This window comes from Neodiprion fabricii, chromosome 2 (genome assembly GCF_021155785.1).
Source record: "Neodiprion fabricii isolate iyNeoFabr1 chromosome 2, iyNeoFabr1.1, whole genome shotgun sequence".
Classification (NCBI taxonomy): Eukaryota; Metazoa; Arthropoda; class Insecta; order Hymenoptera; family Diprionidae; genus Neodiprion; species Neodiprion fabricii.
In genome coordinates, this window is record NC_060240.1 from 30,613,847 (window position 1) to 30,637,119 (window position 23,273).

Consider the following 23,273-nt stretch of genomic DNA (forward strand, 5'->3'; position numbering starts at 1 on the left):
ATTTTATTTTCGCCTTCCGCGCCCCGGGTCTTAGTCCAGCCGACGTTGTCGCGAGGCGCGAGAGTTACTTCTGCGGGACGTATATCTTTATCGTCCTTTTACCCGCGTAGGAACTTTAGTTTGCGTGGCTCTCTTCGTACGCACGGGTCCCCCGGTCGCACTTACGTTATACGCCGCGGCTCCGCCTACACCTTGGATAACTCGCGCACTAAGCGACGGAGAGGCCGCCCTGGATGGGGACGGGTAGAACGGGTCCACCACGTCCGTCTCAACTGATTCTCTTCGCTTCCCAGCGGTGGCAACCGCCCGATATTTTACTGTCTCGACTGTCCGTTGTGCGGAGTTAATAGACTGCCTCTGCACAACGAGTGTACGAATTCCTAGACCCCGGCGAGGACTGGGGTGGTCGAAATGACCCGGTTAGGATTGCGGTGAGTGGAAATTAATTAATATTTTTCAAAATCAATTTTTACATTTTTCACTCATATTTTCTCATTTACATTTTTACACACTTTCCACCGTATCTTTTCGTACTGTTGATTCAAGTCTTTTTTATTACCGGTTACAAGTTTGTTATACCCGCGTATCTTATACCGATCTTCGCGGTCTCAATTTGAACGTTTCTTTTCGTGGTTCAATTTATTTTCGGTAAATGTACGATTTGTTTGCTTTTTCTTTAACTTACTGTTACCCTCGGCACCGGCTTCTTAATAAAACTTCTCTTCAACTTCGACAGACCAAGAGTCGAACTTGTAGATTTTCGAGAAATCGGCGTATATGCATTCATCTCAATCGGTTGTGTGAACACGTGCTTATGGAAGCTCCATAAACCTTTCGCTATTCGTCAGGAGACAATAATTCTTGCTTTTGTGACGGAAAGATATTCGAAACATCTTGCTTAGAGCTGGTGAACACTCCGAGATTTTGGTGAAATAATTGAACGTTGGCGATTTAACACAGCTAAAAGTGATAAGCGGCATGATTTTTGCCTTCGTCCAATCTCATTTATTCAAAATCACTCTTCGCGATGGTCTAAATAATCATTGATCTTTATTTTTCAGAGTCCTCGCGTCCATAGCTTGCTTGACAGTTATCGTCAAAGGGGTAAGTTTGCAAAAACAATTTAGATACATTTATTAGCTATAAGTACGCCGCGTGTTAAATTCGAATTTTCCATTTCAAATATTTCCATAGTGTAAATTTCGATATGCGTTTTACCAACGACTGTTTACAGCACATAATTCTACTCACGTTCCGATGGCTGAGCTTATGCATATAGGTACGCTCTTGATTGCCCACGCGTTTGTTTAGCATCCCATTTTTGAAACATCATCTTCAATCAATGATAAAAATCAGTTTGTAACGTGATGTAATTTCCTTCGACAATCTTGCAGGTACGCCTTTGTACCTGCAACCGGTTACGCGGTCCCGTGCCACTTGTTGCGGTTCTTTTACACCATTGAACCTGTAGCACGTGTGTATCTACTTATAATAGCACAGTATACAAGTCTCTGATACAAGTATACGTATGTTTCATTCACTATACCCGCATAGCGTAAGAACGGAAATTGTTTTAAATATTAAGGCTGCCAATCCAGCGCCCAATATTGCGTAACACACCGCGATTCAGTGCGAGAAGCTTTACACCAGGACAATCTGGCTTTCATATTTTATTCCAGCATATATCGCTTGAAAAAATTACGTAAAGTGCTCGTTCGAACAGACATCCATGCCCGATAATCCGTGATTGTATGAATTAACTCTTTTCATTTTTTCTTATCTCAATTTTTCACGTACATTCATCGTTGTTACACGAATGCAAAAATTTCAATCTACCAAAGTGTGCACCGATGTAGATCCGGAGTAACGTAGACGAATTCGCATCATGTATGACGATACCTCTGTAAATATAGTAACAAGGTGATGTGCAGGCTCTCGATACTGACGACTAGTCCGCCTACGGAGCTTTGCTGGCGTATGGGCTTTGCCAAGGCCCAGCCGCCACGGCGCGGAATGAGGCCCATTGACATGTACAGTCCCACTATTATCTCGCGAACTGCTTTAATCGCGGGGGCGAAAAGCAGAGTGCGCGAAGTCGTTACTCACGACTGAAAATAGTCGCCGGGGCAATTTTATTATCCCAAGCATGATCGCTTTGCGTCGCGATCTAATTATCGATTTTTTACCACGAACGTAGATAAAAAATCGAAATCAAATTTGCGTATCAAATCGCTAGAAGTGTATAAAATTGTGCCCGGTATAATGTGCACAGCCAGTGTAATTGCCAATAAATGTATAATGTGTGGTTTTGTAATCGCGTCTTAGGCTGATTTACGTAACGATTTCGCACGGGATCTCAGGACGATGGATTGCATGACAGTCATAATTTGGTGAGGGTTGATAACCGAGCATATGTATTTGTATAATGATTATTGCTAGTGGCCGAATGGCCGCGGCTGCGGGTTCCGTAAATTATATTTTCACGCGCAAGCCGATAAAAGGGACGATATTCTTGAACCGTTGCAAGAAGATATCTCCTATCTGGGATACGAAAATTAGGTTACTTCCATTGAACGCAATAGCATTTTTTTGTAAACATTCGTAATTATGGATCATGCGATTATGACAACTTGTTCCAATTTTCGTGCGCGACATTCACAGATATTATGGAAGATAGATGCGAGATAAAATTAATCGTAATGACTGCTAGTAATGTAACCCTTCTTATCTAGGTCACGTTCTCGTAACTATAAATAAGTATGCGTAAATCTACAAAAAGTCGACTCAGGGCTGATAGTTGTTATGTATGCGTATAATACTTTTATTACGTATTATGCTACATTAACTATAAAGCTACAAATGACACACTAGCGAGAGAGGGAGGGAGGGAGTGCGAGAGAGCTGAACATAAACTTATTTTATTTATTAATCGGATGCTCGTTTACTTCGTCGCTTATTGTTTGATACAATTTATCAAGGGTTTCATTGTCCAACAAATGGGGGACAGCCAAGATATAGTTAATGAATGACCGGTGATTTCAATGAGTATAATTACAAATCAGTTGAAAAACTATTTTTCTATACGAGCCATCTCACTTCTTTATAGTAATTCACTTCTTTTGTGGCTGCTGCACCACTGCTTGTCAATCGAGAGATAATTCTACTATCTCCTGCACTTCCTGTCAGACTGCGTAGTTCTCTATTATTCAAATGAGACCACACGAACAAGACAATGATCTTCTGCGAAGCGTGAATCACCCCCTAGTGAGATTAAAAGTTATAACGAGATGCATACTGTGTACATACGCGCACATTTATTTTTCCCGTCTTAACTAAACCGTAAAATCTCTTGAGTAATTGTCTTACTTGCAAATCACTAATTGTAAGACTATATTGATTATCAGTTCCGATTCCTCGACATGCCTTGTCTAAGTTGAGTTCTGCGTTTGAGATCCTTGTAGCTTCGCCTCACGTAATCCGGCTAACGATCCAAGTTTAAACGGGTATGAAAAAGTTTGAGTAAAAGGGCAAATGCTTACACAAACCTTCCACCGTCTCAACGATGACTCAATATCGCACACATGTGCACATACTAATTGACGTAATCGTCGATATAGTCTCGCATGGCGATATGGATTCCAGCAAGTGCAGCTGGGAACGACAATGCTATTCACGATATTTGCATATCGGCTAATCAATTCTAATTTTTTTAGCAAAATTACACGGACACGTTACGAGGGCCTGAGCCAGTAGTCCCATTGACTCGAGGCGATATAGGAAAGCCCGATGGTTGGAACGCGGAGCAGGATGATTACGACGACCCATACTACGGAAATTACGACGCTGACGGACGTCTGATTAACCCCGCTGACGCAGGTTTGTAGCGACATTTGCTACGGTTTCGTTAATTTCCTTTTCTCATTGCTGAAGATAAAATTTTTACTTGGTTCACAGATGCGAATGGCTGGGATGATCAATTGTCGCCAAATCTGACGGCTGGAGACTCGAATCTCTCTGGAGGAAACTCTTACAATTACAATAATACAAGTCGAGAGGGTTATAGCAATGGCAATCGTGTGTACGGGAGTGGTTCCCGTCGGGGTGGAAGTGCAGGTGGCTACTACTACAATAGCAGCAGTGCAAGAAGTGGGGGAAATCCTTACTCATCAACCTACGGTACGTCCAGTGGGTACGGTACTGACGGCGCCAGCAGTGATCCTCGTGGTTCACCCTACGGGTATGGAAGCGGAGGTTCAACCGGACGCTCAGGTTACAACAGTGGATCTGGCTCTGCGGCCAACAGCGGTGCTGGAGGCGAAGGAGCAGGGCGTTCATCTTACTACGCACGCAACGATCCGTACTATGCGAGTCGGGGTGGAGACAGAAGATATCCTTACGGAAGTTCAAGTTCCGGGTCTCAGGCCAGTGGAACTTTCAACAGCGTAGGAGCAGAAGTTTCTTCTACCGATAGAGGAAACGATCCGTACTATGCAAGTCGGGGTGGAGACAGAAGATACACTTACGGAAGTTCAAGTTCCGATTCTCGAACCAGTGGAACTCCGAACAGAGTAGGATCGGGAAGCTCAAATACCGACAGACAAAACGATCCTTACTACGGAAGGAGAGCCGGAGAAAGAAGTTACTCTTACGGAGGTTCGAGTTCTGGGTATCGGCCCGCAGTATCTGTAGACTCGTCAAGATCAGGAGGCTCGTCAACTCGGGGACGCAATGACCCGTACATTGTGCGCGGGAGTGGAGGACGAAACTACCCCGACGGTAGTTCTTGGGCTGGTTCTCAACTGACGGGAGTGCCCGAAGTTCCACCATCGGGACGTACTACTTCTGGCGGAGAAGGTGGAGAAGGTTCAGTGGGAAGTCGGGGATCTGGTGGCGATGATTATGCAAACAGAGTTGATTATCGTTACGGTAACTACGGACGACAAGACGACGGAGATACGAATTATCCAAGCAGCTACGTAGCAGTTCCTGTACCCGGTGCAGCCAAGAACTGTACATCGGGCTCTGGATGCTGCGTTCGCAAATGCTTTGCCGAGAAAGGATCACGTGTAAGTATCCATATCGTGGTGGCGTTTTTTGCATGGTTTTGATGGAAGAGAATGTATGCGTGTACCAATGCTCTATATCAATGTTCAAGGGACCATCAGGAATACCTGGACCAGTAGGACCCAAGGGCCAGCAAGGTTTTCCTGGGCTGGAAGGGCTGCTTGGACCTAAGGGTGCGAAGGGAGAGTCGGGTTTGCAGGGACCTCGCGGACCAAAGGGAGATCAAGTGAGTATTTATTGGTCACCAGACTAGCTTGATAAGGAATTTTAGAGCTGTTGAAAATTCATGATTCGCATTGTGTGATATCAGGGTAAAATGGGACTTCCTGGACATCCTGGTGTTAATGGTCGAGACGGAGGTCAAGGAGCCCCAGGAGCGGCTGGTCTGCCAGGTCGCGATGGATGCAACGGAACTGACGTAAGTTTTTTTCTACAATTGTGTGAGTTATTTCACCGGCTAGATGTACACTCGTCAAAAACATTAAAGAATATTAAATTTTCTGGGTTAAAGATCAGGCATTTTTAAAATGCCATAACTTTGTGTAAAATGTTCGCACGGGAGAGAACACAAGCGCATTTTGAAGTTTGGAACCTTGACTTTCGAAAACATCTTTTTAAATTTGGCTGACGCTGTTCCCTTTTCGAGTTTTGACCTGTAGAGACACTTGTGTTACTTTCTGGAAAGGAAGTATCTATTTTGAAGAATGAATTTTGTCGTCGTATTTCAAAGATAACCAAGTTTTAGGCACAGATTTTCTCTTTAAAATACCTTTTTGATATCCGGGCTACGATTTTTTTCGAAAGGTTATTCAATTTTCCATAAAAAAAAATGCAAAAAAAACTTTGAACGGCCGTGAAAAAGGACCCGTTCTCTTCGGTGCGAACATTTTACACGAAGATATGGCATTTTGAAAATGACTGACTTTCACCGGACAAAATTCGATATGGTTTAATTTTTTTGACGGTTAGTATTTACAAATTGTCGCTCATACGTTTGCAGGGAGCCCCTGGTCTTGACGGCCGTCCCGGTCAACCTGGACCTCGAGGTTTCAAAGGAACGCCTGGTCCCAAGGGTGACAAAGGTATTGCAGCATTCGCAGGATCATTCCCGGTAGGGCAAAAGGGAGAACCCGGTATTGATGGAGTTCCCGGGCCTCAAGGTCTGCCAGGGCCTGAAGGAGCCCCAGGATTTCCGGGGCCAAAGGGTGATATGGGACCACAGGTAATTATCATTATCGGTAAACGTACTTTCACCTTGACCGCGGTGTATCGACTGAACTGAGATTGAATCCGACATTTCTCAGGGACCTAGAGGACTTCGAGGTCCTAAGGGTGAGAGGGGACCCATGGGGATTGGATTTGAAGGTCCGAAGGGTGACAAGGGGATCAAGGGGGAGAAGGGGCCCCCAGGGGTAGTAAATAGTGTGCCCTTCACGGGTAACAAAGGAACCACCGGGCCACAGGGAGCAACTGGAGAAAAGGGACAAAAGGTATATCGAGAAAGAAAAGTGCCATTTGTAGACTTTGATAATGACGATCGCACAAATTCCAGGGAGAGATTGGACCGGAAGGCGAAAGAGGTGAACGAGGGTATACTGGAGATGCTGGGCTGCCCGGAAGAGACGGTGTGAAAGGAGAAAAGGGACTTCCCGGTCCACATGGTGATCGTGTAAGTTATAATCATAACGACATTGTGGTATGCCCGAGAAAAAATAATCGGATATGATCATATAATATGGATTGAGCATATCTGATCGTATACGAAAAAATGGCCAGGCCTAACCATGTATGGTCATATATACACAAATATGCTTCCATACGGTCGTGTCAGATCACACATGAGTGAATATGATCATACATACCGTGAAAAATTTTGTTCATATTTATGTGGCTATATATGAATATTTCTCATATTTATGGAACACAGAAGTACAATATTTACACGTATCGTATGTGTATATGCATGATGCTAGATACGCCCGAATATGGTCGTATGTGAGTGCAGGTACGATCGTATCTGATTATTTTTTCACGGGCAGGGTTGTGATTTTTCTTTATAAAACAACTTTTTATTGTAAGGAAGCGACGGTCGGTTAAAATCGTTATTCCAATATTTACAGGGTAGAGAAGGAGATTCTGGACCTCCTGGACCCCAAGGGCAAAAAGGTGACCGAGGTGATGACGGATTAGAAGGACTCCCCGGACGCCCAGGTGCTAAAGGAGAGCCTGGGCGCGACGGTCCTCCCGGACTGTCGGGAATGGTTGGACCTGCAGGACCTCCTGGAGTAAGTAATCAATTTACAGTCACGTATGGATGAATCCATCTCAAATCATGCAGGCCAGCGGATGTCATATTCCAAAATTGCTCGTAACTGAAGTATGTTCTTCCTTGGCCAAAATAAACGGACACATATATTTTATTGGTACCCAAATAAATTTTTCATGCCAGACAACGATTTCTTAAGATTATATGGTAAATATGGTTTTTTTTCTGATATTTAATGTTCAATTTCCGAAAAATGAACATCAATTTGTGTTGTGACAATCGTATCAATGATGAATTTGGTAGCCTCCATCATCTGAGATGGATTCAGCCATATGCAGAGAGAAATTTTATCGCGTAATTACACTGATTGGCAGGGTGGCCACGGCGTGGCTGGACCGCCAGGAGAACCAGGACCGAGAGGGTACCCTGGACCATCTGGACCCAAAGGAATAGACGGTTTTCCTGGACAACCTGGACCTAGAGGACCTCAGGGTCTCGCTGGTGGCCTTGGAATACCTGGTACCCCAGGGCGTGAAGGAGCCCCGGGAGAAAAAGGAGCTAAGGGTAATGCGGGACTGGACGGTGCTCCCGGAGAAATTGGCCCGAGGGGTTACGACGGGCTAGAAGGACCTGCTGGGCCTCGTGGTTTCCCTGGTGACAAGGGAATTTCCATCCCCGTGAGTCAGCGTAGCTATTTAATTACATGATGTATAATATTATGTAAATTCAAATTTCACCAGCTTTTTCTATTTAGCCCAGGCAATAGGGAGTAAAAAAGACCCTTGCCGTACAAAAGATGGTGTAGTAATGCTTTTCATATATGTCATTTAGTTCCGGGCCCCGATGAAAAATTCAAATTTTTGACCTGTGAAGGGGGGTGGCGAGTAAGAATATTCACGCTTCCACCGTTGTAACTTGTTATATATCGGACTTACAAGAAAAGTCATTATACAAAAAATGTAGGAAATTTAGCTATTTTCAAATTCGTGTAAAACAGTTTTGTCGTAAGATCAGCCGTCCAGGAATTATTTTGAAAAAAAACATTTTTTTGTACCCTTAATCCAAAATGGCACACCAAGCGGAATCTCCGCAGGCTCGGAAACTAGGATCTTCCATTGGGGCACGGAACTAGATGACATATATCAATATCATGACTACACCACCTTTTGTAGGGCAAAAACCCCTATTGACTGGACTGATTCCAAAAACACTACTTTTCATGTTTCATAACGTAGGGACCTAAAGGAATGGACGGCTTTCCTGGAAACGATGGCGCGAAGGGTCAAAAAGGTGAACCTGGGCAAATGGGTCGCAGAGGATACCCCGGAGACTCTTTAATGGGCATCCCCGGAGCACCTGGAGCAGCCGGTTTTCCGGGAGCGCCAGGTAACCCTGGTCGAGATGGACCTGCTGGAATTCCCGGTGAACCAGGGCCGAAGGGAGACATTGGAGGTCGTTGTTCAGACTGCAGACCCGGCGAAGTAGGAAAAAAAGGTGACCGTGGATATGATGGATTACCAGGCGCTGAGGGACCTCGTGGTCCTCCAGGTGAACGTGGATACGCGGGCGCGAGTGGCGCTGACGGATCGCCAGGATCCATTGGTCCTCCTGGAGATAAGGTAAATTACACAGGTCTGCAACGAAATCTTCCTTCAAATAAAAATATTAGAGATACAACGGTTTTAATGTGCCGAATCTATAATATCTGTTCTATTATAATCATTCATAAGAATAAGAAGGAGAAAAACAAAGTTTTTTTTTCTGCAGACCAGTGTTATTTGTACGTCATTTATTTATGTATCTTTTTACAAAGGCAATGATAAAATGGTTCTTATATCCAACGGGTGAGCTGATTCAATCATTATGATATTGGATTTTATAGGGAGAGGACGGTAGGGATGGGGTACCGGGTCCTCAGGGTGAACGGGGTGCTGCAGCAGTAGTATCAGGCAGCCAATTGATTATGAAGAAGGGTGATCAAGGAGAAAGAGGCGTACCAGGTGACCGTGGTCCTTTCGGACCACCTGGACAACGCGGAGAGAAGGGCAGTGTAGGTTATGGAGGTCTCCCTGGAGAGAAAGGAGCTAAGGTAAGACGATTGGAGGGCTGCCTAATAAGAAAAAAGATAATGACCAAGGAGTTATTGTCACAACAGATTCGGAGTCTTATTCTTACATCGAAAAAAAATTTTGAGCGCTGTTCTGTTTCAAGGGTGACCGAGGATACCCTGGTATGGATGGAGCTAATGGAAGACCAGGAACACCAGGAGCCAAGGGAGATAAAGGTCTCAGCATTAAGGGAGAGGCAGGAACTCCTGGCCAACCTGGAATCAAAGGAACTAAAGGACTACCCGGTCAAGACGGTCCTCAAGGAGAACCAGGTATGGATAATAGTCTAAGAGCTGGTGGTCATTTAACTTACGTCATTTCATAAATAAAATCTTCCATCTTATGATCATCGTCATCTAAGATGGAAAATTTTGTTTAAGAAATGACGTGAGTCAAATGGCCACCACCTCTCCGTCTATAAAGTATTTTAATATTTTTTATGACACGGTGTGATGGTAATGTGATTAATTAACGTATTTTAATATGCAGGTAAATGTCCATTTTCGGAATACAAGAACGCACCCAAGGGTGACCGGGGGCTGCCAGGATTGAAGGGTGAATCTGGGATACCGGGTCTTGACGGACTACCAGGTGAAAAAGGATATCTAGGTCCTCAAGTGAGTGCCAAGTGTTTGATTAATTGGTTGATTATATAGGTGATATTTACCATATCCTACGTAAATATGTGTGAATGAATTTCGTGGATTGAAATTTTTAGTTTTGACGGCTCAGTTGAAAGTGAAATCTTCTTACGAAGTAAAATACTCAACAGCTAACGAGTTTTTGAATCATTCGATCAGTTGACTTAGGAGCAATGTTATTTTTTACTTCAGCAAACTCTAAAATTACCGAACACTATTCCAGGCCAAGCATTCTTACGTAAAGCATAATTTTCGTGTCACAAATTCGAAAAAGACCTAATTGCTCTTGAGTATTGAGTGTGTGAGATTCATTCTTAGGTACGAACATAGGCGCCAATAGAATTTCCGAAGCTTTACTATCAAGAACGTTTAATTTTCTTTTACCCTATATTATCTCTTTGATGTACTTCAAACTCGTTATTTGATTATAACTTGTGAATTGTGTGATGTGGTTTGGACATCTGCAAACTTTTAACTCCTTGAGATCGTGGTTTAATAATCGCGCTTAATTACCTACAAGAAGTCTATATTTAGTCGCTATACAGTAACTTGGGAGGTGCGTTATCGAAATGAGCTACAATAATCAAACCCCGAAACCGGATAGCCCCCGGAATAAGTTCATAGCTGATAGAATTCGTGGAAGCTCATAATTTCATTAAAATCAAACGACGGCTAATCAGATAACATTGAGATCAGCCTTAAGTACGCACCATGGCTTACTATGAAGATTAACGATTTTTTTCAAACTGACTTCAAATCACTTATGTACGAATTTTGTTTACATGCTTAGCTGAATTTCCATGAATCCACAAGTTATTAATTTTCATCGTTCTTAATCCAAAACAGGGACCTGCAGGACCTCCAGGAGCTATTGGACCCCCTGGACCCCCTGGCCAGCGTGGTTTACCCGGTCCACGTGGTGACAAAGGACAGCCGGGTATGATGGGATTCGATGGAGTACCGGGTCCTGTAGGTCCGCGAGGATATCCTGGATTACCAGCTGTCAAAGGAGACAAGGGTGAGGCTGGTATTCCCATGCAGGGGAACCCCGGTCCTACTGGTCCTGAAGGAAGAAAAGGTGAACGGGGTCTACCCGGACCACCGGGTAAAGATGGACGAGTGGGAAGCTCAGGGCCGCCAGGTATTATGGGAGAAAAGGGAGACTTAGGAATTGCGGGATTGGATGGACTTCCAGGAGCACCGGGAGATAAGGGAGACACTGGTCCAAATGGTCCGCCTGGACCATCTGGAATTCCTGGGACGCCAGGTGCCGATGGACCAAAAGGTGAGTAAAATATTGAGAACTTTCTGTTAAGTACAAAGGAATCTTCAAATTTTGGCCAGCTTAATAAAAACGAATAAAAAAGAGAAAATTGGATTAATGAAATAGTCGCAGTGAGGCGTTCTCTACGTACTCAGCAACGGTTTTTTATACCCTCGGATCTGTTTCATAACTGGTTGTATAGTAGTAGGAGAGACCTGGGTTAATTGAAACATTTTCCGGAAAATCGTTGTTAACGACTACAATTTCAAAAGTTCCATTGAAAGCAAGCTTTAATTGAACCTTGGTTATCTGACTACTAAAGTATGAGGCTGTAGTGCCATTCTCTGGATTGCAAATACATCTGGGGGCAATTTAAAAAATCGCGAACAATGTTGTTTATACTTATTTATTGAAACAAATGTTACAGAATTATGCACAACATTACTTAAGGTTCAGTCTCATTCAATTAAAAACTCAACTTCAACTTAGCAATAAAATTAGTTACATCACATTTGCGCTAATTTTATGATATATTTAGGATCATGATAGTAAAACCTTAAATAAATCTGAGAGCCAGTAAAATTTGACGAAAGTAACAAACTTTGCTTTTCTGCGATAAAAAACAGCTTTATCAGTTTTAAAATACATGGGATGAAATGTTTTAGGCGACCCCGAAAGATGGGTTACAACCGTCCCCGGCACATCTTTTAGACGATTTATCAACATAACCTCCAAAATTAACAACATTATTCAAAAAAAAAAGAATCATGCCGATTTGTACTTCGATGACCAAAGTTCTTACATTGGATTTTTGGGAACGTATAAAAAAATTGGCATCGTAGAAAAAATATTTGACCGAGAAAGATGAATCTGAGTTCTTTTTTTCCATGAACTATTTAATACGACGTATGTTATATTTTTGATGCTGTGAATAACAATACATCGCATTAAGTAGTTAATGGAAAAAAGGAACTCAGATTCACCTTTCTCCGTAAAATATTTTTTCCACTCGGCAAGAATGTCGGGTTCCACGATGCTAATTTTTTTATACGTTCCCAATATACTGCCAAATATCCTCTAAAATTTATAGCGAAATCAAAGGTGATGCCATCAAAAATGTAGCATATATTGCATTAAATAGTTCATGGAAAAACATAATTTTTTCATTCTAAAATATTTTTTGCGCGACTTCCATGATGTACTGGTTTAGTTTAAAAAAAAAAAAAACCATTTCCAAAACGAGTAAATTAAAAAATCTGAAATAATTCACAGAGAGTACCGTTTAGTAGTACTACTATATAACTAATTATGAAAGAGATCCGAGAGGTTGAAAAAAAGTGGCTGAGTTGGTGAAGAAATGACTCAGATGCAAAATGAATGGGTGCGACGATATTTAATACTTTATAAACTTTACAGGAGAGCCGGGCTTGGTCGGGGAACCTGGGAAAGACGGAGTTTCTGGATTCCCTGGTTACAAAGGTGAAAGGGGATCCACGGGCGAGACAGGTCCTAAAGGTTACCCAGGAGGCCGCGGTGCGCCTGGATCACCGGGACTTCCAGGAGTCACTGGATTACCGGGCGCCAAGGGAGACATAGGACCTCAAGGTATAGAGGGTTTCCCTGGTATTCCGGGTCTGGACGGACTTCCTGGACAACCTGGAACCCCTGGGGAAAAGGGAGACAACGGATTCCAAGGTATTCCAGGAATGCCTGGTTTGATCGGACCCAAAGGACCAAAGGGAGATCGGGGCTTCCCCGGTCTAGACGTAAGTTCTTCATCTGATTCAAATTTTGATGCTCTTGATTAAAGTTTGAATCTATATACACTGCCGGTCACAACTTTGGGTACACTTGTCAAAATTTCTTGCCACACTAAAAGTTAGATAGCGGACTCAAAAATAAAATTAATCCAATTTCTTAAGCGGCGTTTTAAAGAGGGCAGATTTACCTTCGACAAACTTTTGGCCGGCAGTGTAGTTAGCAGTAATTGAGGAAGTACAACAAAATACTGTGGTTCACCACTTTCTTCGGTTGTTATATCTGCACGGCATGCCGTCGACGAATGTTATCGTTAAATTCTTTTTATTCTTCATTTTCAGGGTATGAAAGGAGAGCCGGGTGCAGTTTCAGAGAAGGGACAGAAGGGTGAGCCTGGAATGCCTGGTGTCAGAGGACCTCAAGGACCACCGGGACGCGATGGACTCGATGGAGCGAAGGGTGAGCCTGGTAGAGCTGGAATCGGTCGCGATGGCTTGCCCGGTCTCAAAGGAGAGTCTGGATTTCCTGGCAAAGACGGAATCCCGGGATTGCCAGGCGAAAAGGGCTCTACAGGTGTCCCAGGACTGCAGGGTATCAAGGGTGATTTGGTAAGGGTGATGAAAATTAAATATACCTACTCTCTCTTCGCCTCGAAGTCTCAGACTGTAGCTGCAGTTTAAAAAATTTGATTCAGCTAAATTTAATCTAACGAGAATATTGAAAAATTCCATCACGCGAGAGAACTGTGATCACCCTATTTCGAAGACGTTCCGACGGCAGCGACGTGTCTGTATCTACTCCAGTCAAATTAGCAAAGATCGGAAACATTAACCGGTAAAAAGCTATAAATTGGTGGAGACTTTTATTTTAGCATACTTTTGAATATGGTAAAAGCTTGAGCCCTACTCCCACCGCTCGATCCGCCATCTTGAAGAAAAGGTGCTCCAATCCAGTTTTTTTCAGTATATCTCGGCAATCGTTGATCCACTCGCAATGAAGGTTCAGTGTAAAAATTAAAACTGATTGAATTGTCTATAAAAAAGGTAAAATCCATTTTATTCATATCTTGAATACTTTTTCTGCAATACACTGTTGAATATATAGATAGATGTATTTTTTATGTCAGGCAATTGTTAAAATTACACTCTCAGTGTAAAGCATGTAAAAAAAATATTAATTCACAAAAATGATCAATTTTTGTGTAATATTTCTGATACGCATAAAAATTTGGCAGCTCTTACTATTCAAATATTCTTGTACACGACCAGTACTGGGAATAGTCTTTTATATAAGGTTCGACCGAGCCGTTCCTGCCGGATGTGAATCTGTGGCGCTATGATTTTTTCGTGATCGTTGATGAGGACAGTGATGATAATCGTAGCCTCGCAAAATTACAACTAGCTGAAACGGCTCGATAAGACCTTATAGAAAAGACTATTTCCAGTACTGGTCGTGTAGAAGAATATTTAAATAGTAAGAGTTGCCAAATTTTTGTGTGTATCAGAAATATTATACAGAAATTGATCATTTTTGTTAATTAATATTTTTTTTACATGTTCTACATTGAGAGTGTAATTTTAACAACAGCCTGACACAAAAAATACATTTATCCATACATTCCATAGTGTATTGCATAAAAGTATTCAAAATATGAATAAAACGAATCGTACCTTTTTTTATAGAGAATTCAATGAGCTGTAATTTTTATACTTGACCTTCATTGCGATTGGGTCAACGATTGCCGAGATGTAATGAAAAAAGTGGATTGGAGCACTTTTTTTGTAAGATGGCTGATCGAGTCGCGGAGGTAGAGGTCAGTACTTTTACTAAAAAAAAATTTCAAAAACAATGGTCTACACCAATTTATAGATTTTTACCGGTTAATTTTTCTATTTATCTAATATTACTCTAATTTGACTGGACTAATGCTCGTTGAACACTCCGTAAGCGTTGTTCATCGAACGGGTAGTTCATCAATTTTACTAACTGGTTAGGGTTACCCTGGAGAACCTGGATTACCCGGAAGAGACGGAATAGACGGAAGTCCTGGACCAGAAGGTGCCGAAGGTCCAGTAGGATTGCCTGGTTACCCTGGAGCCGAGGGAGAAAAAGGTTATCCTGGAATAAATGGTCTCGACGGTTCGAAGGGAGAGATTGGCCTGAAAGGTATGTATACATTCAGATAGGTTTCTTTATTCAATGCAAAAACAAAGCTGCCATTCCATCATTCCTTATATCTACGCAGGCATTCCTGGACCCCCCGGTTTAATCGGAGAGGTAGGACAAAAGGGTGACCGAGGACCTCCGGGACCTCAGATGACGATAAAGGGAGATAAGGGAGAACCAGGACGACAAGGTTACGATGGCGTGAACGGAGAGAAGGGAGATGAGGGTATCCCTGGCTTTGACGGCCAAGCAGGAGAGAAAGGTGACAAGGGAGTTCCAGGGCCCATGGGTATTCCCGGAGCTCCGGGCTACGATGGTCAAAAGGGTAAGCTTCGAAGTATGATAGCATTTGAATTCAGATTTCGCGAACACGTATTAAGGGAGTTCCTAAATATCAAAACTAATTTTTCATCGATTTTTGGATTTCTGCATATCATGGTAGTCGGGTCCATTATCTTTATTTTGATTGGTCACTGAACCCGAAATTCGCAAAATTAAAGAATTTATCGACTATCCTCCTATGGAACGGAATTTAGTATCCGTCTTTCCGTTCAACATATACAGCTGAAGACACTGCCGAAACTCCAGAAGATGTGACTTACCAATAAAAAAAATTCACAACTCTACTAAATTTCACTTCACTGAAAATCGGTTACCTAGGAGGGTAGAGGACTTTATCTATTTAGCCTTTAAAGTGATCTTTGGTTTTCCTTTTTCGGATACTCCTTTGGCTGAAAATATGGTTACTATTTTCAACGTTTTTTACACATCATACCTTCAATGCCATAACAGCCGCAATTTTCATGTTACGCAATAATTTTTTTTTTCAAATTAAAGTTGAAATTACGTACTTCTAAACCTGATTTGCTCAATTTGTTTCTTCCCTTACTCCCGAACCCATACAACTTTGAACATCGTGAACGTTATACTAAGCTCTTGAGTTGGGAACCCTCTGAAAGCAAATTCTCACCAGCATTTTTTCTGGAAGTCCGGTATATCGAAAGCTTCGGTTATTATCAGGTGACACTGGGCCAATGGGACCCGTCGGACCTGTTGGTTTAACTGTCAAGGGAGAGAAGGGGCTTCATGGTTTGTTGGGTAAGAACGGACGTGACGGACGCCCGGGCATACCCGGAGAGAAAGGAAATCCTGGCGACGCAGGTCGGGATGGAAGTCCAGGAAAACCAGGACCTCCCGGACCAATCGGTCCCCAAGGACAAAAGGGAGACATGGGCCCGGCCGGTTTCGACGGTATTCCAGGAGACGACGGACTCGAAGGATCGCCTGGCGCAACTGGACCACCCGGAGCTAGAGGACTCAAGGGAGACACTGGTCCCCCTGGAGCATACGGAGCACCTGGACAAAAAGGAGAAAGAGGATTGCAAGGTGATCTTTTATTATACATATTATAAATAAACACATGGGAGGTCGGATAATGTTCATCTCATTCATCAGTAAGACTCAGAAAATGCGTTCGGAGATGTCTTAATGTGTTGAGGTAGTAATTCAGCATTATACTATACTCCAATCATCGTATTTAGTTCACAAACGCTTTCGGCATATTGTAGAAAAAAACTAGGGGAGAACTAAATTTCTTCTTGCTAGAAAACTTCGTAGAAGTTCATCTCAAAATTTAAGTTGTCATCGCGAAAGGTGGTATACAAAATTTAAATAATTCTAACCACGTTAGTTTGAGTTTGAAAACTAGTGGAGACCGGTGTCAGTTGTAACAATTTTTATAAAATATTTTTCCCCCTTATTATTGATAATTTCTGACTGGTTTTTTTTTCTTCCAAATTTGTTTTAGTTGAAAAAGAAAAAAAAAAAAAAACGTTCGGTATTATTATTAACAATCGAATTAAGACACTGTTACACATGTTACAATTGACACCTTGCCGGTATCAGCCTTGGTGTCGATTGTAACACAGACACATTATGGGATAATCGTATTGAAAAAATCTGTTTTCCCTTGATAAACAGTCTTTTAATGTTAGTATAACGTGAGTAGGGTGACTTTTTTGTTCTTCATATTTGAGACCGAGGCACAACGGCCCCCTTGAGCTGCTAATGAATTTCTGTGACTTCTAAGCATCGGGTAGAAGTTATTTTCGTCCGTCCCAAACAAATTTATCATTATTTTTTCATTAATTTAAAAAAACAAACAAACAAATTTTCCGTGGCACAACGGACCTCTTCCGAAACATGAAAATGATCATGCCCTGGTCTCCCCTATCTTTGCTGTAAAATAAATGACAACAATTAAACAATAAATAAAAGTATTTGCTAGACAAACAGTAGTTGCATAAACATAACGCACGACTATTACTGCGACCATTATGTGCCCACGATAATATCTGTTGGACACAATCACGCAATGTACTAAAATTAGCCGTAATTTGTGACGAAATTGCATGATTAATGATTGTTTCATTAAGGTCCGCCTGGATTTGACGGACGGCCAGGAGAAAAGGGAGACATGGGAGCCGACGGATTCAACGGTGCCCCCGGTGCTCAAGGTGAAAAGGGAGACAAAGGATTCCAAGGATTACCTGGAGCAGCTGGTGTCACTGGCTACGAAGGCATCAAGGGAGAGAGAGGTGATGATTGCATCCAGCCTCTACCAGGTCCCAAGGGAGAACGAGGCCCTCCAGGTAAATATAACCGGCTACAAAATTGGAATTTATATTTTAAATGCTCTCAAAAAATAGGACGATTGGACCTAATGTAACGATTCTGATGAATTCGTCTTTCAGGCGCAACCGGAATTGTTGGACCACCGGGAGAAAAGGGAGCCCAGGGACGAATCGGATTCCCAGGACTAAAGGGAGAGAAGGGAAGCCCAGGTTTAAACGGTATTACGGGTCCAGTCGGACCACCAGGATTGCCCGGACCTTCCGGTCTTCAAGGGATACAGGGAGTACAGGGTCCCATCGGATACCCGGGACAGAAGGGAAATCAAGGAGCGGACTGTCAAGCTACGCCCGATTATCTAACTGGAATTCTCCTTGTCAAGCACAGCCAAACTCCTACTGTACCTGTCTGCGAACCAGGACACATTAAGCTGTGGGAGGGATACAGTCTTCTATACCTCGATGGAAACGAGAGAGGGCATTCACAAGATCTAGGTGACTGTCAAAGTGTCATTGATACAAAAAAGTCGAGAATCACGTCGCTTATTCGCAGTTATTATACAGTTCATTATCATTTCGGAAATCGCCGTTTCCAAAATAATATATTCTTTCACTTGAAACCAGACTTCGCCAATTCCGTGATCTTCATCTTCGTATGTCCCAAAGTACGGAAATAATACCCTAAAATTGAAATCTTTAGTCAAGAGTTGCAGCCACACTTGACAAACGGCGAAACCATGGATGACTTGGACTTTTTAAAAACTGATTATTTCTATGTCATCGGAATAACCTACGATAAAATATTATTCCCATAAATTCACATCCACCGAATCTTTTGGTTTAGGATATAGTGTAACGAAGTTGCATTCACATTCCTTATGTATACATCCTGGCACTCTGATGCCGATGCCGATAATAATTCATCATAAGCCGTTCGATCTTTCGTTCATGTGGCTACGGTTGCTCAGTCAACGAGTATTATTACAAACACAGTCCTGTTTCAGATTTAAAATCAAAAACACTTGTTCAGGATATACGATATTTGTCTTTGCCTTTCAATTTTGCCTGTCTTTTGCCTGTACTTTATTTCGCTCAGGGAACCATTTTACTTGCATTGCAACCTTTAATTTTGCAACAGTAGGTATACATCTATCAACTGCAATCGGTGTAATCGTTTAGATTGATCACGATAAAAATATTCTCCTACATGCATAATTGCCTTTGTCGGAAAACAGGCTCTGCCGGTTCCTGCATAAGGAAATTCTCAACGATGCCATTCCTGTTCTGCGACGTCAACAACGTTTGCAACTACGGTAGCCGTAACGATCGTTCTTACTGGCTGTCGACAAACAGCCCTCTGCCGATGATGCCTGTCGAGGAAAGTGCCATCGAATCGTACATCTCTAGGTATACCGTTGAATTCGATTCGTCTAAAAGAAGTGAAAGAAAAAAAAAAAAAAAAATTACCAAACAGATGTCATAATCAATGTTTGTGCGACTAATTTTTCTACTGTTTTGATCCGACTCTTATACCAGGTGCGTCGTATGTGAGGTTCCAGCCAACGTGATCGCGGTGCACAGTCAATCTCTAAGTATTCCAGAGTGTCCCGACAGATGGACTAGCCTTTGGATCGGTTACAGTTTCATAATGGTGGGTGTGGTGGATATATTTTTTTCTGGATGCTTCGTGCAACTTTTTCCATTTTTTCAATCACCATACGACAATTTTTGTTGAACGACATAGCATACGGGAGCCGGAGCTCAAGGTGGAGGACAATCGTTAGCTAGTCCGGGTTCATGTCTTGAAGATTTCCGCGCGACACCGTTCATCGAGTGTAACGGAGCTGGAGGTACTTGTCAGTACTTTTCTAATGAGTTCAGTTACTGGATGGTGACAATCGAGGACATCGCGCAGTTCAAGGAACCAGAGAAGCAAACCTTGAAGGCGGGAAATCTACGTACGCGAATAAGTCGTTGCAAAGTGTGTATAAAGAATACGTAAAATTTGGAAATATATATATATATATATATATATATTAAACGATGACAATAATATTACCATAAAGAGAGAATATGTTAAATTACATTATTATACGATCTTTTTCGAAAAGGAAAAAAAAAAATATTAGGTAAATGAAAAAAATTAACTCACACATACAAGATACGACAGAAAGATCAAACACAAAAAGCCGTTTAACAAATTAATAAAGTTAAAATTTGTTTTCAATCTTCTCCGCTTACAAAAATCGAGAGTATATGTAACAGATAAATATATTACAATTGCGGTCAAAAAAGAGTATAAATAAGTTTTATGTTATAATAATGAAAATAATAATATATGTTTTATAGAAGACGAAAGAGAATTGTTGTTTCTTTTTTGGAAAAAAATTTTTCTTCCAATTTTCTATCCTTTCATATCCTGTGATGCTCTTTTTTGACGATTATACATTACCAATTCACCATTCACCAGGTGCCTAGGCTACTTCTAGCATATAAAATAATATATATATATACATAAATATGTATATATATATACATATATACAAACATACATATATATTTATATATCATAATAATATACAAAAAAGTTTAAGTTTATTTTACTGTTATAATATACTACTACTATTACTACGGAGCACTGCCCATATCCAATATGGCTATTCGCATATTGTATAATAATGAATAATTACTTAGCTTGGTAATAATGTGACACCAAATATTTAAATAGGTATTTTGCTACGTAATCAATAAACTTATACGTTTTAGATTCGATATCATACATGTATAAATATATTGTCACGAAACTGGTATTACAATACGCTGTACGTAATGCAAGAAGCTGTAACTATGCGGAAATTGTTTACCGAATTGCGTCGCTCGTACCCGTATTTGAATATTTGATTTGAAAAAATTACGAATCACATAAGTTTTTTTGTTTTTTTTTGCATTTCGCCAAATCTACACATTCACGATTAAGTAACCACGCACTGTGAGGTTTAGGTGTTATTTATGGGAGTAGAATTAATTCTCTCGGCATATAAAATTTTTATATTACAAAAGCAGGCAATCGCCATTTTAGAAAATTATCGCACAGCTGACGGGGTGCAGTTTTTGATCCACCTGATCTCAAAATTGGAAACAGGAATTCATTGGGTCGAAATACTGACTGAAAAATTTGACGGTACAATGTAAATGGGCAATAATCTTTAAAAAGCGTGAATGTACTGTGTTTTTCGTTGGTTACGATCTAATCGGGTGCTCTTAGCGATGAAAACTTAGCAAATCTTCGCTCGTAACGTCAGGTGTTGATCGGCGAATAGTTTAGCATAACTGGTCAAGGTTGCGCGCTTTCGCGTGTTCTATACTTGAGTAATGAGATGCAGATAATGTTCAACCAAATTTAATTTGCCAAGCTATGATGTCATGGAAAGAGATACAAAACGGAAGAGTAGGGAACGAGGAAGATAATGTCAATGAAGAAACGGTATTTACCTATACGTGATTCGCACAGAAGTAGAACTACCTTTACACGATGTTCGAGTTTTGATCGCTGTTGATATTTTGCGGCAATTGGTTACGAACTTGAACTTGCTCAGGAAAAATTTCGTAATGAGTTACGCTGTGGCTAACTAATTATCATGCCAACTGACCTGCACAGCCGTTTGGGAAATTTATGAACGCGAATGAGGAATGGAATGCTTTCTGTTTACAGAACTACGACGTGTTGTTGCAAATATGTTAATTTCTCACGATCGTCACTGTAATAATAAAAACAGTATTCTAAGCAATAGCTGGAATCATGTCAGCGATGAAGAGCTGCTGCACACATTATAAAACAACAACAAGCAATCTTCAAAATAGGTTTTTCGCCTAGATGACAGAAGTTATCGGAAGAATTTCTATAATTTGTATACTTTGTTATTCGATTTATTTATTTTTTGCATCGAAATTAAAGTTTGCGGTTGATTCGATTGCCCCAGTAAATATAAACGATCTTTACATGGGCCCCCGATTTTTTGGGTTCAAATTTTTTGCCTCATATGCCGTAATGGGTAAAAGTAGCTGAAACTTGGAACACGGTATTGATACGTTAATTGGTGACCTTTGAATTTAAAAAAATGAATCGAGTCTTGTTGAATCCAGATAAACGGCATTCCTCCTAGTCCTGAAGAATTAAGACGGATAAATCGTACGTGGTAACATGAAACGATGATTTCCATGTCTTCCAGTTTTACGTAACTTACAAGATTTTGGCTCAGTTACAGGTACGAAAATCTCCGTGTATTCGTGAACGCGAGGCGATATAAACGGCGAGCTCATCTACGTATGCAAGGTATCATAATATTCATATACAGTAGCAGCTCGATTCACGACCGGTTCACTTGAATGTTTTTCCCCACCGTTCAGATTTCCAATTCCCCTTGTTTTTCCTCGCTACAAAGCACGACGGTATAATCCAGGAAATATAGCCCGAATATGACCATTTTGCGTTATTTTCTTGGGGCAAGCTGATTCTTTCGGTGTGGGTGGTAAAAATGGTCGACAACATTGTTTAAAAGTCGATCAAAACTATGATTTTAAAGTTTTTCGCGTGTATCTTTTTTCCATTCGATTGTACACAAAAAACATTCCATACTTTTTTTTACGACTTTAAAAGGGGGCTAACTCGAAGTGGAAAAAATTGTGATACGGGCATTCAATTCAACATTGCGTCTTCATTCGCACTTTTCTCGGGAACTATTTGCGATAAATTAATTGTTTTTTTCTTAAATTCAATAACCAATAACTCTTGATCTAATCAATATTTTTCAACGCGCGACGTCTAGTTCTGTAGATCTTTCGAAAACGCAAAAAATGTGTTGACCTTTTTTTTCTATACAATCGAAAGGAAAAATGATATACGCGAAAAACGTTACAATCATAGTTTCACGCGATTTCGGAGGGCGGGATGATAAATGTTCGTGTACACAATTCTTACTACCCACACCGCAAATAACGCTGATGTTTCTATATTTCCTGGACTAGGTAGTTTGGTCTGGGTCTCGTGACGTCGATAGTCCAATCTTGTTATGAGTAATAATCTTAACATGTCGTCGTTTCAAAGTTGTTAAGAGGGAGGCCAGGGTCCAGATACATGGTCTCCAGAGCCTTTCAAAAAGTGTACGTAGTTGATTGAAGGAATTTCTCATGCTTGCAGGCGTAAAGTATTCGAATGGATCAAATGCCTTCTGTCAAAATATGAAAAAAAACTGTCGCGGGAGATTAAAGACAGTCACGGTATTCTCAAAATGTGACCAAAGTGAGCTTTCGTACGGACGAGGGATTGAAATTCTTAGAAATCGCTTCCTCTCGGCCACCCCTGAAGCTGGACTCGAA

General features: G+C 41.4%; 1 protein-coding gene and 1 long non-coding RNA gene across 2 annotated transcripts; one reads left to right on the forward strand and one right to left on the reverse strand.

Annotated features, from left to right (window-relative positions):
- Nucleotides 1-59: 59 nt before the first annotated feature.
- Nucleotides 60-20,106, forward strand: LOC124175160 (collagen alpha-2(IV) chain). Its single transcript, XM_046555119.1, has 26 exons — nucleotides 60-431; nucleotides 1,062-1,104; nucleotides 3,714-3,876; nucleotides 3,955-5,066; nucleotides 5,156-5,290; nucleotides 5,375-5,482; nucleotides 6,065-6,286; nucleotides 6,369-6,554; nucleotides 6,617-6,733; nucleotides 7,185-7,349; nucleotides 7,705-8,007; nucleotides 8,566-8,949; nucleotides 9,213-9,419; nucleotides 9,542-9,710; nucleotides 9,928-10,055; nucleotides 10,926-11,364; nucleotides 12,760-13,109; nucleotides 13,443-13,709; nucleotides 15,096-15,267; nucleotides 15,347-15,592; nucleotides 16,288-16,653; nucleotides 17,703-17,918; nucleotides 18,021-18,392; nucleotides 19,133-19,304; nucleotides 19,434-19,548; nucleotides 19,642-20,106. Exons 1-26 carry the CDS (start codon nucleotides 412-414, stop codon nucleotides 19,897-19,899), a joined length of 6,435 nt encoding a protein of 2,144 aa, XP_046411075.1. The 5' UTR covers nucleotides 60-411; the 3' UTR covers nucleotides 19,900-20,106.
- On the reverse strand, nucleotides 20,012-21,732 carry LOC124175170. The gene is made up of 2 exons (XR_006869110.1): nucleotides 21,390-21,732; nucleotides 20,012-21,256 (listed from the first exon to the last, which is right to left on the reverse strand). It is a non-coding gene; the product is annotated as an uncharacterized LOC124175170 (long non-coding RNA).
- Nucleotides 21,733-23,273: the final 1,541 nt, after the last annotated feature.

Bases quoted from the DNA above. Each gene is read 5' to 3' on its own strand.
- LOC124175160 (XM_046555119.1), top strand. From the start codon at position 412: ATGACCCGGTTAGGATTGCG. The intron at 6,734-7,184 runs GTAAGTTATAAT...CAATATTTACAG, and splicing joins CCGGTCCACATGGTGATCGT to GGTAGAGAAGGAGATTCTGG. The intron at 8,008-8,565 runs GTGAGTCAGCGT...TTCATAACGTAG, and splicing joins ACAAGGGAATTTCCATCCCC to GGACCTAAAGGAATGGACGG.